The sequence below is a fragment of the Aythya fuligula genome, chromosome 1, assembly GCF_009819795.1.
Source record: "Aythya fuligula isolate bAytFul2 chromosome 1, bAytFul2.pri, whole genome shotgun sequence".
Taxonomy (NCBI): Eukaryota; Metazoa; Chordata; class Aves; order Anseriformes; family Anatidae; genus Aythya; species Aythya fuligula.
Window position 1 is genome coordinate 196,520,039 of NC_045559.1, and position 17,743 is coordinate 196,537,781.

Sequence of the window (17,743 nt, forward strand, 5' to 3'; positions counted from 1 at the left end):
GAGGAGCTGAGGTTCTGCCAGAGCTACAAATTCTCATAAAGAACACCGTATTTGTCCCACTTGCAGACACTACAAATGCTGCTGTAGTTGTTTTGTCAGTGCTTGCTAATACAAAAGATTTGTAGCCACGGATTGCCTTACGTAAGGCCAGAGCTCATTCTTCTCCCTTAGGAATCTGCTATGAAATTAAACAAAAGTTACTTTCTCTACCATTTGCTCTCTTCACATGTAAGGTGATGTAAGTAATTCCCCTGAATGAAGGGGCTGTATACTATTTGAATGCTGCAGTTAAAATTAGTATCCTTAACTGCACAGATTTTATGGATCATACAGCAGCAAAAGGCTGAATTTTGATGCATCTGGGATTTGAACATCTGTGGATAATGAAACTGCAGGAGTGCATGGCTTATAATAAATGGAAGTTTGAAGTCTGACACTGCAGAGAGAACTCGATGAAACAGCAAAAGGCTGTAATAGGAGAGAGAGCCTGTAAGAAAGAAAAAACCACGCAGACTGAAAAAGAATCATCTAATAGCCAAAACAACCTTTCTAATCTTTGCTTTTTTTTTTTTTTTTTTTTTTTTTTTTAATCTGCATCATGTATTCTATTACCAGTGGAATAAAGCCATACTCCTAGCATGTCAGAGGGCTTCTTACATTGTGGTGGCACCTAAGAGTGATTGGGTTGGAGCCCATCATAGGAACAAGGTGCCAAGAAAAAGCTGCTAACAGGCTTGAAATACAACACTGCCCCAGGAAGCTGTGTGGTCTACTCAGGGTTTGTTCAGCAATATAAAATGCTGTCCTGTCTGGGTATGTGTAAAACATTAAAACAATAAAAACTCCAAAGGTTACAAATTTCCACTTCCTCCCCTCTTTTCCAGGCACCCGTCTTGGATATAGGTTAATGGTTTAACTTAGAGATAATGCCTAACTTCAGATTCATACGAGCCAGAGAAAGTTGCATTTGCTTGTGCGTGTAGCATAGATAATGTGAATTTCCCATGACCTTGCTGTTATACTGGCAGAGAGATGCTTTTGCTGTTTCAGTTTATATGGTGAATATAAATATATGAGGCTTAACAGCAAAAGCAATTTTATTCTGATATCACTATGGCTTCCCTTAGGCTTCTGTTGACATACAGTTGTTTCAAGAGCCATTGTGCCTCTAAACAACTATGGCTTTGCTGGCAGAAATTTTTAGTCTCCATGCTCCTCTGATCCTAATATTGGCAAAGATGCCAGGTTGTACCAGCTGTTGTGGCATTTGTTTATGGAGGATCACTAGGCACTAGACTGAAGCCAACAACCTGAAAACTGTCTCTATCAGCAGCTTTCAATAACTATTTTCCATGATGTTTTTGAAGGAATGACTTAGAGGTAAAAGGCTCAGTAGCCACCTAGTGAACGTCAATGAGATTCAGGGCTGATGCCACATTTTCAGCCTCTGTCCTAACCTGCTTCAATAGTGTAGATAAGCTCTGCATTTTCTCCTTTATCTTTGTCCAAAGCCGTGACTTGCAAAACTGCTGATCCAATAGCTGCTGATTCAAATACTGAGGCTTCGTAGAGTGGGCTGGTGAAGTATGGGCTGTGGTCGTTGGAGTCTTCCACATTTATGATGACTCTGGCCAGGTTTCTTCTGTAAGGGAATTCTTGATCTCGAACCTATGGAAGAGGTGCATGATACACTATTGGTATCCATTTCCTAAAACTTCACAAATTTTAGTTATCTGAGTGCTAGTAATGCTTTCAGTTCAGTTGAATACAAAGTAATAATAAATTACATTTGACCCAAAGAACCTGCAGTCTGAACCACAATCACATATGAAAAACAAGAGCTCTGAGACTTTTTTTTTTTCAATTGTGAAAAAATGAATGGTAAGTAAATATTGTGGCATGCATTTTTGGAATAGCAACCATATGACATCTTAAATTCAGTTTTCGGATTGCAACACATACCTCTTTTTTTTTTTTTTTTTTTTTCAATACATGTTATGTGGTCATGCCCTTATGCTAACTCTCCCCACTTTACAGCCTAGTGGAAAACATGCCTTGCACACTGCTCATTTCAAAGAACTACAGACAATTTTACCCACTGTCATCAGTCAGGTCACTGAGTCGAGTCATTGAGCACTCGTATCTGCCAATGGACTCTTTCAGCATTATATATGTACATTCCATTTTGAATATGATGATAACAGTAGCAATCAGACTAGGAATAATCTTAAAAATTGTTAAGCACTCTCAGTGTTAGCATCATTTATTGCCCCTCTCTCAACTCCATACTAAAGATCTCTGTACACTGACAATCCTGCCAGCAGCCCTGAAATTCGGTTCCTGATACACAGGGCAAAAAAACCTACTCCATCAGGTACAGATCAAACAAAAGCACTGAGAAGTGAAACCCTCTGTGGTTCAATTTATATTTATTTCTAATCCTGCTCACAAAAGAGCTTGCAGCTTTTTACACAGTGTGCTCAAACCCTGCTCAGCTCCTGCTCACTGTGCCTCCCAGCAGCTCTCAAATCTTGGGCTCTCCCACCCAAAGCTGTCCCTGTACTTAATATGTTGTGAGAAGTTCCTTTACAGAACTTCTCTGCAGGGCTATTGGGTATTTAAAGAAAATAGCAGACTATAATGTTTAAACGAAGACAGATTTTTTTTTGTTTTTATTAACCTCCACTTCACAATATACAACCTTCACTTGAAAACTGAGACACTTATGTTCTGTATCTAGGCATACGGAGCAAAAAATGGTAATTAATTTTCCCTGCATACCCAAACATTTGGAAAATGTAGCTGAAAACTGTATTTATATAAACAGTTTATGTACTGAAATACGTCTGTAGAAGTAAACTATAAATGAGGCTTGTATTCAGAAGGGCTGTAGCATTCTGTATGGCAAGAAAGCCGTTATCTCCCTGTGAATAACTTCTCAAATAACTTTCAGCCTCACTTCAGAAACTCTGAAAATTACCTTGAGTGAGAAGACCAGATGCCAAGAGATTAAATAAATTCCTGCTTGCTCTCCCTTGAGATGGCAAATCATTTCATATTAGATACAATGAATTGACTGTAAGATTCATAGAAGTCCAAATAAAAAGGTAAAATAAATACACAGCAGGGCAGGCAAGATGAAATTAATGACTATTTACTGCAGCGGAAGTACTTTGCTCAGGCAAAGAGTGAGGCATGTTTGCACCTGAAACATCAGTGATTGTGTCTTGAGCCAAGTGAATATTGCATTCTTACCATGACATTAAGGATGTGCTTATCTTGAGCTTCATGGTCTAATCTCTCAGCAGTATAGAGAACCCCAGTGCTGGGATCAATTCTGAATTTTCTCACACTGACTGCATCGATGCTGCTGTGAATAGTGTAGCTCAGCTTGTGTTTTTCATCTCTGTCTATGGCTTCAATTTGCAGAATTTCAGTGTCAGGGAGGATATCCTCTGAGATGGTGACATCATAACTTGGTTGAGAGAATTCTGGGCCATTATCATTGTTATCCAACACTTTGATAAGAACCTACAGTTAATAAAAGAAAAAACATTTGGAGTTATTGAAGTCTAGTCAGACTGCTGAACAGGCACCTGAAGAAATGTAATTTACTTTAGATGGCTGATGATGTTACGTTGCTGTATGGTGGGACTGAGAACCATCATTTAATGGAAAATACTTACTGTTCAGATCAAAACAAATAGTAAGGATATGACTTCGGCGGCAAAATGTTCCTAATTACAATATCTACTTGGAGGCTGATAAAGAAGTCCATGTGAGAGATTTTCCATATCTACAGATTGGCAAATACTCCTGCAATGGTAAATAGTAATGGTTCTGTTGTCCCTTACAAGTGCGCTAGTTACAAGAGACTTCTGCAGCTATTATGGGATTTCCTTTTCCCCTCACTGTTAGTAAGGCAATAAAAGAATCCTTTTCAAGTTACTAAAATCCATCTTTTATACAATCAAGAGTATAAATCCTATGAGTATAAATCCTGCATTGTTCTCTGCCCCGTATATTGTGTTGGGGCATACTAGCACTATCAAACCATGCCATCAGTGGAGACTCCAAGTTGCTGTTACATCCCAGGCTAATGTCAGGTAAGACTTGATGAGGACAGACCAGGAATCACCCTGCCACGACGGTGCTGGCCCACCCCACACTGTCCAGGACAGATAACCTCAAGGTACTGGTGCCAAAGAGGGATTATTTTTATGGTTTCACCTTTGCTCTTCCTTTGCCGGTGATGCTTGTCTTTATTGCCAACTAACACAATTTCCCCTTGAACACCTACTCATTTCCTTTCCATTGCAGTTTATGAATGGCAGGACTGCTGCTAAGAATGTGAATGAACACTATGCCACTGGCTTCAAGCATGTCTTAAACCTTAGGTACTAACCCTTAAAGAAATGCAGAGAGGGGAAAGGCAGCCAGAATAATGTTGTTGGTGCATACTACACCCATCTCAATGCATCACAAGCTGTCCCTGGTAACTAATAAGAAATAACTGGTAACTAATAAGAATCACTATTTTCCAAGTTTTGACTTTGGACAGTTATATTATGCAATGTCATATGTGTGTGGTTCTGATGAGGTTTTGTGTTTTTCACAACTGGAGGAGTCACATACTGGTGAAAATTTGCTTTCCAGACTCTCTAAGCTGTAGGTTACTTTGGGCGGCACAGCAGCAAAACCCTTGAAAAAGAATCTAATACTGAAAGATGCAATGCAAAGAGTTGCCTCTTTTTCAGTACTGAAAACAAAAAGTATCCTTTGCAGAATATGCCCATGAAAACACACCTGATTTTATAATGAAGGAAGTGAAACAATCTTTTTATTCAAAAAATTTGAAATGTCAAATAGTCCAATGAACTGCATGGGAAAGGCTGTGCCCAGGACTCTTCCTGAAGATTGGATGACTTGACTCATCTCTCATAATATTTTCTTGGTTGCTCTGGAAAGTACCTGGCTCATTTTTAAGAATATACTTTATTACTTTGCTTGATCAAGCCCTGTAAACCCATACATTCTTAACGGAAGAAAAATACACTTATACTTTTACTACAATATTGCACAAACAGATGTTGGCCTCAGAGAGAAATGAAACTTTAGATTTCCCTGATCTTGGAAGGGTTTGCAGAACACATTACCAGAAGGAACATGAGGAATTGTAAGCAGCAGTCATAATGAACTAGCCTGGGAACTGTTTAAAAGACAGCTGAAATAAAATGTTCTGTAAGTTAAATGGCATAGAACTTCAACTGTGCATTCCATACAATTTAATTTTCAGCAGATTATGGTACGCCAGAGTGAAGCAGGGAGAAACCTATATTAAGTAATGCTTCAGTCTTGGACAGATAGCAATAAAAATGGGGTGAAAACATACGTTGCTGGGACTATAATAATGATGAAAAGTTACAAAGCTTTTTATATTTTTATCGTTGCTATACAATATATCAAGGCATGTTTCTGACCTGACTCAGAAGAAAACAAACAATCAAAAAAACCCACATCTGAAAAGGATGTAAAGAAATGAGTTGAAATATATGAAAGAAAGACTCAGGGAAAAATAAGCCTCCATTTCTACTCTAATGGGACACAGAGCCAGTGCTGAACAACTTTTGTTAGTGTAAGGAAGGGACATTGAGGCAATCTGAGCTTGGGACAATATGATTATTGGTTTTTAGCATTTAAAGGCACCTTCTCGAGCAGTTTTGATACCCTGAGTTCTTGGCAAGTCCCACTGTAACATGGGCAAATTATCTTACTGCTGCATTGCTAATACAGACAACAAAAAACACATTTAATTTTACTTTTAATTGGTGGCCAAAAGCTCTGTTACATATTGTTTTATATATTCTAACAAAGAATGAAAAACTTTTTAGATGGTTTTGCTGGAAAACACTGCAATTTTGATTCGGCAGATGCTATTACAGCACGGTCTACTTTGAGCAAGTAAGCTGCCATCTGGGGGACAGGCTCCTATGTGTGACTTTGTTTTTAACATTGCTGTGTGCAAGCTCAAACTATTCTGTGGGAAAAAAAAAAAAAAAGAAAAAAAAAGGTAGAGATACACAGCAAAATGTCTTAGAGGTACTGCTAGAGCAGCAATGTGCTGTTTTGTTACTGTGTGGTGTGCGACCACCCCAGTGTGGGGCTCACTTCCCATTATAACTGGTGCATTTTGGGCTCATTCTGGCAAATTATGAAAGCAGAGAAAGGCATAAAACTTTATCTACCACAAAGCTTGCACCGAGACTGTGCAAGCCATGGCTCTGTGATTTATGCCTTTACAAGACTGTATAAGCTAAAGAGGGTAGGACTGCATCACCGTCAGAGACCAGGCTTAAGCCATGAGGCTACAGAAAGTACAGTGTGAATTCATGAAGCAGCACTTCTTCCCACTGAAAAAGGCATAAGATAATGTCCTGACACAAAGATAGCGATCGTGATGGTGCCTGCAGAGTGGAATGGGTAAAGGGGAAAGATTAAAAATGAGGTCATCAAACTGTGTTCAGCAAACTCACAGGGAACTATGTGCAATGTTGTTTTGATAGTTTCAAGAACAGAACTTTATTATTATTATTATTATTATTATTATTATTATTATTATTATTATTATTATTATTATTATTATTATTACTATTATTTCACTTCCTGCCTACTGTAAAACTGATCAAGTGCCTGTTTAAGTGGCAGGCGGTTTACTACCTAGAGATGACAGCATTTTAGTGATTTGTCAAGTGATCCACGTTGCAATACACATTATTTATTACATACTCTGTGTTTCAACAGCCACTTCCATCTGGAGATGAAACAGTGGGTTAGAGATGCTAATGAATAAAGAGGTCGTTACTGATTCATAATTTCTTCTATCAAAACAGAGTTAGAGCATTTCTTATTTTCGTCAGCTGTCCCTCAAAATCCCTGCGAGTCAACTGTGATTTTAAGGTTATGGTCTCTCCTTGCTGGGGGCTGGGGTGGGAGTAAATCTTCCTTGTGACACAAGGAAATCGGACTATGTAAGTGACTACTGATTACAGTGTTCTGGCAAACCTTTCAGCTATGGAAAAAAAAAGTAACTCTATGTTCTTCAGAATTTGACAGTCTTAGGATCTACCTGAAAACAAATAACGTCAAATAAAATGGAACTTAAGGGCCATTTAGAGTAGATATTAGTCCTTCAGTCCTTATAGCATTTTGGCAGAGCAAGTGACTATTATTATCCTCATCCTGTACACATGAAAATACTGCCTGGCAGAAAGACTAAATGATTTAACAAAGCCATGTGAGAAGTAAAAGCGGGGAAGAAGTTCAGGGTTGCATTCTTAGATTTATTTTTCAGCCACCCCACTTTTTATTAGTTCATTTTAAAATCCCACTTTCCTATGCAGAAATTTCCTGCCAGGGCAGCATGACTTCTAGTAAGGTGTTATTTAAAAAGAGGGGAAAATCTTTTCTTTTAATAAAGGACAAATGTTACATTGACACGAACACCAGGCTCATAGAAAATCAGATCCTACAAACATATGTGAGACTGAGCAAGCTCAATTCCACCAGATCGTTAATATGAGGAAAAGTTACTCAAATTCATTTAATGGCTGCCAAACTTGGACATAACATCTTGGTACTACTGGCAAATTTCCCACTGACTTTACAAGGGCCGTGACTCTGCTCCTTGAAGCTTTGAGCTTTAACCAGCCTGGAACATGTCTTTCAAAAAAACACCTAAAATCAAGTCTTATCCTACCGAAGGCACTCAAAGACTCATAGCGTATGTGTACTTTCATATTTCCTTCAGATTTATTTCCAAATGGAATATAAGACTAGAATGAACTGTGTTACATAAATATCATTTATTATTCCGTAGGTGCCCAAGTGTTGAGCTGTGACAATACCCATTCTGCAAAAGCCAAGACAGGCTATAACAGCATCTTCAGAAGGTGACAAATGGAAATGCTTGCTGTTTGTTTGCTGCTAAGTAGGGATTCTTCTTGCTGTGGACTATGCAAGGTCCTAAAACACTAAAACACTTTCCACAGATAAACATTAGCTGCGAGTCTTTTTTTTTTTTTTTTTTTTTTTTTTTTTTTTTTTCCAAGCTCATAAAGTAAACCTGCAGCAAAGCAGTCTCTGCCCAGTTCTCCTTGAAAGCTTGGATCTGTTCCAGTACATGGCGGGCTCCAGAAAGGCAGGCTTGCCGATTGCTACGTCCATTGTGCACGGCCTAATTTATAGTCCGAACCAGCGCCTCACTATAAAAGATCTGCTTCTCCCCGCTCACTTCCTATTTCCCACAGTTAAAGCAAGTTTCAAATAAAGGATTCACGGGCCTCCAAGCTTACAAATTAGGCAAAGTAACACTCAGACCATTTGCGAAGATTTTGTATTCAAAATGGTAAGTGAAAGGCCTAGAGAAATACAATCAAATCAAGGCAGAACAAAACCTAATGCAGGAAGTCTCTCCAAAGCTGTTTTTAATGTTGCCCATCACAAATACCTTTGGTTTAGGCACAAACGTATTTGAGTGAAGACTGGATACATGCCAGGAGCTGCTTTATAGACATTTGAAGCGGGAAGAATCTGCTTGGCTAATTGCTTGGTCTGGGCACAGTGTTGTAATACAACCTATTAAGCGCCTGAATTGCGTAAACTCAGGTTACGCTTTTGTACGGGTTTTTGAAAACCTATTTTGATTTAATATTGCTTTCAACAGTGTTACCACACAGCTTTATTTGCTACTTCCTGACAAGTTTTTCTCTCTCCAAGCCCCAACCTTAACATAAAAATGCAAACAGTTTCCCTGTGAACTTCAATGGCTTGTTATTTATACTTTACCGTGCTCCTTGTGTTGTATTAAAATAGGGGGGAAAAAATCTTTGTTTCCCAGGCAAGCCAGTGCTGAGATTGCTGGATGGGTCAGAAAAAAGTAGGATTAGGATACCTCTAGCTTGGAAGAAGCATTCAACTGAGCAGAAGTAAAAAATTGAATGGAAACACCACATCTTCTTCGTCATCCTATAAGGATCCACTGTCTGCAAGGGCACTGCTCAAGGTGTCTGTTTTCGGAGGAGCGATTTATTCAGAAGCAGTCGACATCTTGGCATATTCCCACTCTGCTGGAGATGTGTGTGCAAAAATGCTGAATTTTGACTTTTCTGAGGGCTTAAACTTGTTTAACAGCTGCAGACTCACCAAAGGGCCAAATGTCACCGTAAAAATGCCCCTTGTGTTCTGATGTCTTATCTACTTAGTGGTCACAGTCCTCTAAGTAGCACTTTTCACAGTTTAGTTAAAAGAACCACCTTCACTCAGTGCGACTGATCAGCTCCTTGTTGTAAAAAAAACACAACACCTTATAAAAAAAATGTTTTCTGACAGGTGAGAGCAAGTTTGCTATCCTGAAACTTGCAGCTAAAGGTCAATCCACAGCAGCAGAACGAATAAAATTCCACAACCTTTTGCAAGGAGAGACAGGAGGGGCAATGAGTGGTAACTTCTCCCTCCTGCTCTTTCAGCCTCGTTGGTTCACGTTGAAGGCACTGCAAGTGACCATGTATTGATCTACAAACACTCAGGGGGAAGTATATGTTCCCCTCTGAGTGCCCACACTAGGTGAACTGCCTTCACCAGCAAATAGTGAGAAGGTTTGTAGTAACTGAAACTGAGGCATTTTTTGCCTGCTAGCTTGGAAGCATCAGGCTTCATGCTTTAAAGCATCTTTTTTTGAGTGCTAGGATGATGAGAAACAAGGAGGAGGCAAGGAAATATATGAAAGAAGACTGCCTTTTTATGTATAATATTGTGACTCCAGGAGTTTGTTCTTCAAAAAATAATTGCCTGCTAGTACAAGATTCTCCATTAAAGTGAAAGATATCATCACTTAGATGATCGTTTCCCAGTGTGCTGTACTTTTGTGGGTATTTTAGCAGTATGCATTATTAAAAAAAAACACTATTCCTATGCTATGCTTGGAAGTAAAGGATGTGAGCTGTCCAGTGGAGAAAAAGAAAACCAACAGCAGAAATTTTGGTATAAACCTGAGGCATGACCAAGAGAATCTCTGATGCCACTTAGTCAAAGTAAGTCAATATTCTGGCAGGAATGGGTGTTTAGATACCATTACATACCATTACACTGGTTTCTTGCTGGAGGTTCCTCTCTCTGCTTGTGCAAGGACAAAAGGCCCCCTCCCACCCTGCTGGTGGCAAAGAGCAGGCTGCTCCAGAAAGATGTGGTCCCAGTTTTCGCCAGCATGTGGAAAACAGAAGCCCTGTCCCCCCATCCCCTCCTCAAGGCCAACAGCTCGCCTGGCAGCTGCAGGAATCATGTTTCGCAGGGATTTAGGGCCAATGTACATGTTCAGCCTTTCATAAATTACCACGTGGCCTTGAGCAATGATGAATTAAGCTAAGGGGAAAAAAAAAATACAAAAGCTCTCCGCGGCTTATTCCTGACTTAGCCTTCCTAGAAGTTAATCAACCTGACAGAAGCTTTGAACCCACACTCCAAATATATAAATCAAACTAATCAACATTTCTTCATCCTCCCCCATCACCACCGTGCTCGGAGCATGGCAGCACGGTGAGAGGCAGCAGCTCAACAAGTCCTGCTGCTGTGCTTCTCACCTGGGAGCTTGCATTCCTTTCTGCTAATCGCTCCCAAACCAATTACACCTTTGGTTACAAAGGAAATTGGTGATTTTTTATTTTTTTTTTAAATGTTCCTTATGTTCTCTTCACCTCTTTTCACAACAGCAAACTGTTAATACAACAGATGTAGCTTTTAAATCAAAATCGTTTCCTTCCTCTGATGGTAGAGCAGTGAACCATGTGTGCAGTAAGGCACGAAGGAAGCAAACAGTTTATCAGAATCCAAGGCATGCAGGAGCATTGCTGAAGAAACTTACGCAAGACCGTGCCAGGGATCATGTTACTGAAGCAAAAATCTTTGGCATTTTTACGCTGTATTTTGCCACCTCCAACTGCGTAACAGACAAAAGACCAGAAAGAGATAAAGGGGAACAGGTGCGGTGGAATAAAAAGCAAGACTGTTCCATTTGGCACGCTGATGATCAGCTGCTTCACAATGAACCACTGCGCTTTTGGGGGGCTTTGTATTATTTGATTGCTGTACAAATGGATGAATTTATACATTTGCTTTCCTACCACTTCCTCTTCTACTGTATCTTTTTGCAGCTATAGTTAGAAATGCAGGTGGTGCTGTGCACATGAGACAAAATAATTCCAAGGTCATTTTACTGGAACTCAAACAAGGCCACTGACAGCCATGAGCAGATGCTTTTTTGACACTTTCTATGACACTTGCTATGACATTACTTATCAGTTTTTTGTATTTTTTTTCTAAAAGGAAATGAAGACGAATAAGGTCACCAAAGGCTCTGAAGTACAGTCAAAAATACAGTCTGAAAGTTTTGTAGCATGGAGGGATAATTAGGCAGGCCATCGTTCTGGCAGGTTAGAGATAATGATTGCTTTTGAAATGTCTGCTGTGAACAGTCAAAGAAACAAATTCTCAGATGTCGTTCAGGCCACAATTAAATCCCCAAACAGTAACCATGTAAAGAGAAGGAAGTGGAGGGAAGGAGGGATTGTACCCATCACTGATTATCAAATGCTATGCTATTGCAATCTTAGATCACTATCTTACATTTTTAAAATAGGTCACATCACTGTTACAAAGAATGTTGAGGCTTCTTTTAGAATGCAACAGCTTTGCTGAAATATGTTTTTACCATATGTTTTAATTAAAAATGTAGGGTTTTCATCAAATAGCTTTTGAGGACTGTCGCAGGGGTCATTTTATTAAATCATAAGCAGCAAAAACAAGAAACACAATATCCAGGAAAATACAAATTATTTGCATCCAGCATGTTTGAAATTCCCCCTGCTTTTTAATACTTGTTTGGCTGAAATGTTTGCAAGAAATAACTGTTGGCCTAGGGATTCAACGCCCCACTTCTGAAATGTGGCCTGAGAATGTCGCCAAGACTGAAAAAACAAAACAAAACAAAACAAGAAATTACTTGAGGGCTGAAGAAACAGCCTTATGGAAAGAGAACGTAAAGAGGTCAGTCATTCTCCTGCGCTTGTCTGCCAGAAGACTGGGAGGTGAATTGACTACTCTGTGTAAGTGCCTTCCTGGGGAGAAAATACTGGTTTTTAAAGAGCTCTTTAATCGAGCAGAGAAAGGCATAACAGGGAATACAGGCCAGATATAATCAAGTTAAAAAATAAGGAATGTTTTTGGCCGAGAGGCAATTAATTACTTAAACTAACAGGGAAAATAGTAGATTTCCTGCCACTGAACTTACTCTCAACTGATGTTTTTTTATCAAGACTGGATTATCAGGAGAAGTTATCAGATAGGGATAATTAGATAGAGATTTTAGGGTTGGTTATAAACAAGAATTTGGATTCAGAAAGCACTCAGTGATTTAACGCTCTCTTAGGAACGTCAGTGTTGCAACTCAGTGCATACAGATCTATATCTGAACCTTTTGAGCACAAAGGTAAGGTAAGACAGAAGAATCTACCTGTGAGTGTATGTATCTATATAAATAAAAAATGTTCAGGCTTTCTTTCTGCATTATCATGTAACAAATAATGTCACAACCCTATTTTTTTTTATTTCCTTTATAAACCATATTTAAACTGGGATTCAAGACTGCACACAGGTGTCTTGTACAAGCAAGTATGTGTCTCTCCCTGTGTCAAATAATATTCAGGCTATAGCAGACTTTACACTTGGACACTAATTCTGATGTAAGATTTCAGGCTCTAACTAACCCATACCCCACAACTCCACCTATTATTGGGTTTTGGAGTCATCCCAGCACTGCCTGGACCGAGAAGTCCTTGTCCCAGTGTCATGTCCCTGTGTCATCATGTCCCGATTCCATAGTGGTGCAAATTAGTCAAATGTCCAACCACCTTCCTCAAACTGGTTCCTACTGATCAGACACCCAAGCTGTGTGTCAAGATCTCCCCCAGGGATGTGGCAGAGCCAGCATTATCCTAGTCCTTCACATTTATCTGGCCTTTTTAATTGCTGAAAGGCACTGACCCTGATCAGAAAGACTGGTTTTAAAGGGTTGACTGGGGCTGTCCCCCAAAAGACAATGTAATCACAGACAGTGACATTAAAAGGAGAGATCCTTTAAACTTTAAGTGCCCCCTCTGAACAATTTTGTCTCTGAACAATTGATTTGGTGTCACACATTTGGGTCTTGGGAGGATGAGAGGTATAAATTCCTTTTAATACAATCAATAGCAATATTCCCCAACATCACAGAAGCACTGTTGTATTTTGGACCATTATGTGGTGATACAATTGTCAAAATCTATCATTGCTGCTGGTGATAGGGACTCCCTCAGCTGGAGGAAGGCAAATTACTTTTATGTGAGCACGAAGAGGACAAAAGGAGAAATACCACTTTGAAGCATTCACCAGTCCATTCTTTACAACCAGACGGAAAGCCTCTGAAAAATATCCCCTCCATTAGTTAACAGTGGTCTCAAAGGATGAGGTTTTAGTTGAATGGCAAAGTTATTAATTTTTATAGCATATACATTCCACTAACAAATGAAAAACTTGCCAGAAAATGAATGTGATATTCTACCTGTGTCGTGGCAATGTTTGTTCCATCGGTGACTTCCACAGTCATATTATATATTGACCTCTGCTCTGCATCCAAGGGTTTTGCAATGACAATAGTGCCCACTCCCTTCTCCGCGTCGAAAGAACTATCGTAATTCCCTCCTAATTGTTGCACAAAAATACAATTAAATTAGCCATCTCTGGAAAATTTCCATTGCAAATGTTCCTACAAGTGGGCATATCTGTTTACTGGCATCCATCTTAATGGCTTGCCTTAGCATACACAGTACATCTACTGATATTTCTTTGTTCGTAACTCATTTATATTTCAAAGCACAGTTTGTATATTGGAAAGCAGATATCATTAAAATGCACTGCAAGAAAAAAATCTAGCTGTATATTTAAGCGAACCATAACTGAGTCTATAAAAAGAATGCAATGGCTATAAGCCCGTAAGATGTTGCCCTTGCAGTTTGAGTAATGAACAAGCACAATAATCTTTTTGTATAAAAATCATTTTAAGATGGTTTTGTTCCACAAATTTTATTTTCAGGAATTTCTCACTGATGCTTGTGGGTGCGAACACCATTGAGTCTAAAAATTACAATTATAATAAATTTTAAAAATGCAAATAGAGATTTGTTATGTTAATTTCAAGGACAATGAAAATTACTGGCAGCAAAGGTCACATTCTACTAGTCTTTTAGGAATTATTTAAATAGATCTGACAGGATACACATCATAAATTCCTTTCCATTAAAAAAACCCTCACAAAGCACTGTTCTGAAACTAATATCCCCTTATCCTGTCACACACTGAATGATGCAGCAGTGAAAAAACCCTCCTGAGTCTCAGGTAAAAGAAAAAAAAAAAAAAGTAAAAGAAAAAAATCTATTAAAAAGTAGGAGAAAGCCATAAATAATTTGAGATTAAAGGGTTACAGGATTTCTCAGCCACAGCTATAGTTTATAAATTAGAACCACTCATTATGTTCAAAAGTAAAGCATACACTCCCTGCTGCTAAGCTGCTTCTTACTCACTCAACTCTAAAGTGAAATTTATTATGAGTTGAGTCTGTAATTTTCGGAGGCTGGGGACAGGGAGAGGTGGAACACAACACTGCTGACAAACGAACTCTTAAGGTATATTCATCACACAGCAATGCAATGCCACTAGCTACAGACTCTGACAATCCAGTTCTGCAAAGTGGTAAAATGCTTTCAAGTCCCACTGGCAATAAAACTTGTGTAAGAGCTGCTGTCTTGGCATTAGATCCACAGGTAGAAAGACATCTCCATTCCACTGACTTAGTTCTTATGCAAAATAAATATGTATATATATATTGTACCTGCTGTATTACCATAAAATGTCTCTCATTTTAGGGCTGGAGACAGAGAAGAGGAGGGGACAGTTTTCCTTGCTCTGCCTTCAAGTCCTGTATCTACATGGTTTGCTGATCAATAACTGGACTTATTCTCAGAAATAGTCATGCATTTAGTGAGAGGAGAAAGGCTTTGGGATTCCAAGAATTTTCAGATTTAGAGGAATAACTGCAGGTGAGCAGAATGAAATTGCAGCCCCTAAATACCTTAACATGGAGAAACCTTCACTTCTCTCTCCCTTTTGCTCAAGTTACTTCAAAGAAAGAGTAAGCTAGAAGAAGCACTGCTTTGTCCGTATCTGCCTTGGAGGCCATTCAGGGAAGGTGAGAAGAATAGGGGGGAAGGAATAAGAGAACAGGTGATCTATGCAAAAGAAAGACAGAACCAGTGAACTTCTGCCCTTTGAAAAAAATCCAAATAGAAAAAAAATCCATTTCAGACTTGACATCAGGCTTCCCTATGCTGAATATATGTATATACATATTTATAGCTCTGAGCCTAACAGATGCTGTTGTGGTTCTCCAGGAAAATACTGACACTGGATCTGCTGTGATTTATGGAGCATAGAAACATTGCTTATTCCCTAACCTCCTTCTGCAAGCCCAAGTTGCATATTTTTTCTTGACTGTTATATATATATATATATGTTTAAAATTATTTGACACTAGGAAACAAAAGTAATTGTCCTTGACATTTAAGCAATACTGAAGTATTTGGACATTGATCATACGTTCAGTTTATTATTATTATTATTATTATTATTATTATTATTATTATTATTATTATTATTATTATTATTATTAAAGTTAGTCTGGCAGAAAAAAGATGTCATCTCCCAATTAATGTTTTAAATTGATTTACTTGAGAAAAACTGTACCATGAAAAGTAATGCTGAAAAAGCATCCTTTGAAGAAGAGAGTTTGAGATTCTTGCGAGGAAATCTCTGCTGAAATGAAGCTAGCCTTGGGACAGTAGGCACTTTACAAAGAGAATGTTTCATACTGATAACCATGAAAACAAAATGAAAGCCTATACTTCAAGATGCATAATAACCATCTTAATAAGCACTCAAAAATTATATGCTATCAACTGGCATACATGTCCAAAGAAACCCTGCCTTTAAAAGTTCCAAGAAGGAAAACGGAAGGATTAACAATAAATGTTTCAAATGCCCTTCTTCTATTGGCTTATTGCAAGGTGTGGAAGGCACTGTATGTGTATTGCAAATACCCCAACTTCTTAAAAACACTTTCACAAAATGTAGTATACTCTTCCCATAAAATATGAACTGAATAAATCATGAAATCACGTGATTTTTTTTTTATATGGTATAGACATCTTTCAAAATAGTCTAGAGATAAACAAATAAATCTTGGGCACCAGCCACCCCACTCTAGCCTATACTTGTAACTAACCAGGCAATGCACTTTATTCCATATCGATTCATCTTCTATTAAACAATGCAGAAACTGCATCAAAACTGAGTCAGGGATGGGTCAAAGAACAACCCATTGTGAGATCTGTGGTTATTATATCTTCTGGAGTGAAATACTGATTTATATTTTATTCAGCTTGGTACACTTTAATAGACAACAGTCAGCTGTTGGCAATGAAGAACTTGCCAAATGGTTGAACTTCTGGGAATAACTTCTCTTCTGGCCTGGTATATTGTGTCCTGCTGCTCATCTAAAGTACTAGGGATGGTCTGGAAATACTTTGTACTGCTCCTCAGCCTTGACATACCCTCAAAACAGAACCTCATATGATGAATTATTTTGAAGTTACACTGAAGTATAATTATTGAATTAGGCATAAATGCTAAACTATAAGTCTTAATAGATGTGTAAAGTATGTGTAAGGCCTGTTTGAAGACCCCAGAGAAGCACTCAACAGAATTATATTTGAAAGACGGGTACTGAAAGTGTATAGACAGAGAGGAGTCATATTAAAAAAACAACAGGATTTTTCTATTAAAAACTAGTCCAGCTGAACTATTCTGGGAACTGCATGGGAAGCAACTTTCTTCCAAAATGTGCTCACATCGAGGACAGAGGGCTGAGGCTGTAAGAGGTGACAGCTGAGGAGGTGTCAGCGTTACACATTTCTGGAGTACTGAGTATTCTGAGGCCAGTTTTCAAAAGCATGCTGCTGTGTAACTCCAAATCCTTTTGATGCAAGTGTATTTGCATTGCTGTAAACTTCAGCAGTATCAGTTTTACCAGTGTTACTATTGACCATTTAACAATTTCTTTGATCACAATCTTAGAATGAAAGCAGGCTAAGGATGATGAAATTTTGTTCATCTGTTCAGTTTTATTAATGTGAATTTATATTACTTATTCCATTTTCTAGCACATGGCACATGCTTTCCTTTTTATTATCTAGTAAAACCTGCTTTCAAATACAAGATATGTAGAAACTGTCTTTGCTAATGTGCTTGCAATTGCATTAGGAAAGAAATATTTCAACTGAAGATCAAACACTGTAAGTTCCTTGGGCACTTTAGGAAAATCAGTGATAAAAAAGGCAAGTTAACTGAATGAGCAAAGTGGCTACTCGTTGTCCTAAGACATTTTAGCACTGAATGACTTAAGAGAAATTGGCTGTTGTTGCCAATACACTGCAGGCTAAGATGTAATATTGATACATCTTCAATACAGATTAAAGAATTCCCTTAAAATACCCTGATAAACTGAAACCCTTAAGGTGGGAAAAATCCACATCTAGTTGCAATG

General features: G+C 38.5%; 1 protein-coding gene across 7 annotated transcripts in view; it reads right to left on the minus strand.

Annotated features, from left to right (window-relative positions):
* Window positions 1-17,743, minus strand: part of FAT3 (FAT atypical cadherin 3) — a 418,888-nt gene that overhangs the window by 83,200 nt on the left and 317,945 nt on the right. For all 7 annotated transcript variants that reach the window (XM_032196191.1, XM_032196182.1, XM_032196148.1 and 4 more), the window contains 3 exons: window positions 13,649-13,788; window positions 3,256-3,531; window positions 1,458-1,668 (listed from right to left, as the gene is read on the minus strand). In XM_032196191.1, the coding sequence (XP_032052082.1) occupies window positions 1,458-1,668; window positions 3,256-3,531; window positions 13,649-13,788 (627 nt within the window). The remainder of the gene's footprint in view (window positions 1-1,457; window positions 1,669-3,255; window positions 3,532-13,648; window positions 13,789-17,743) is intronic.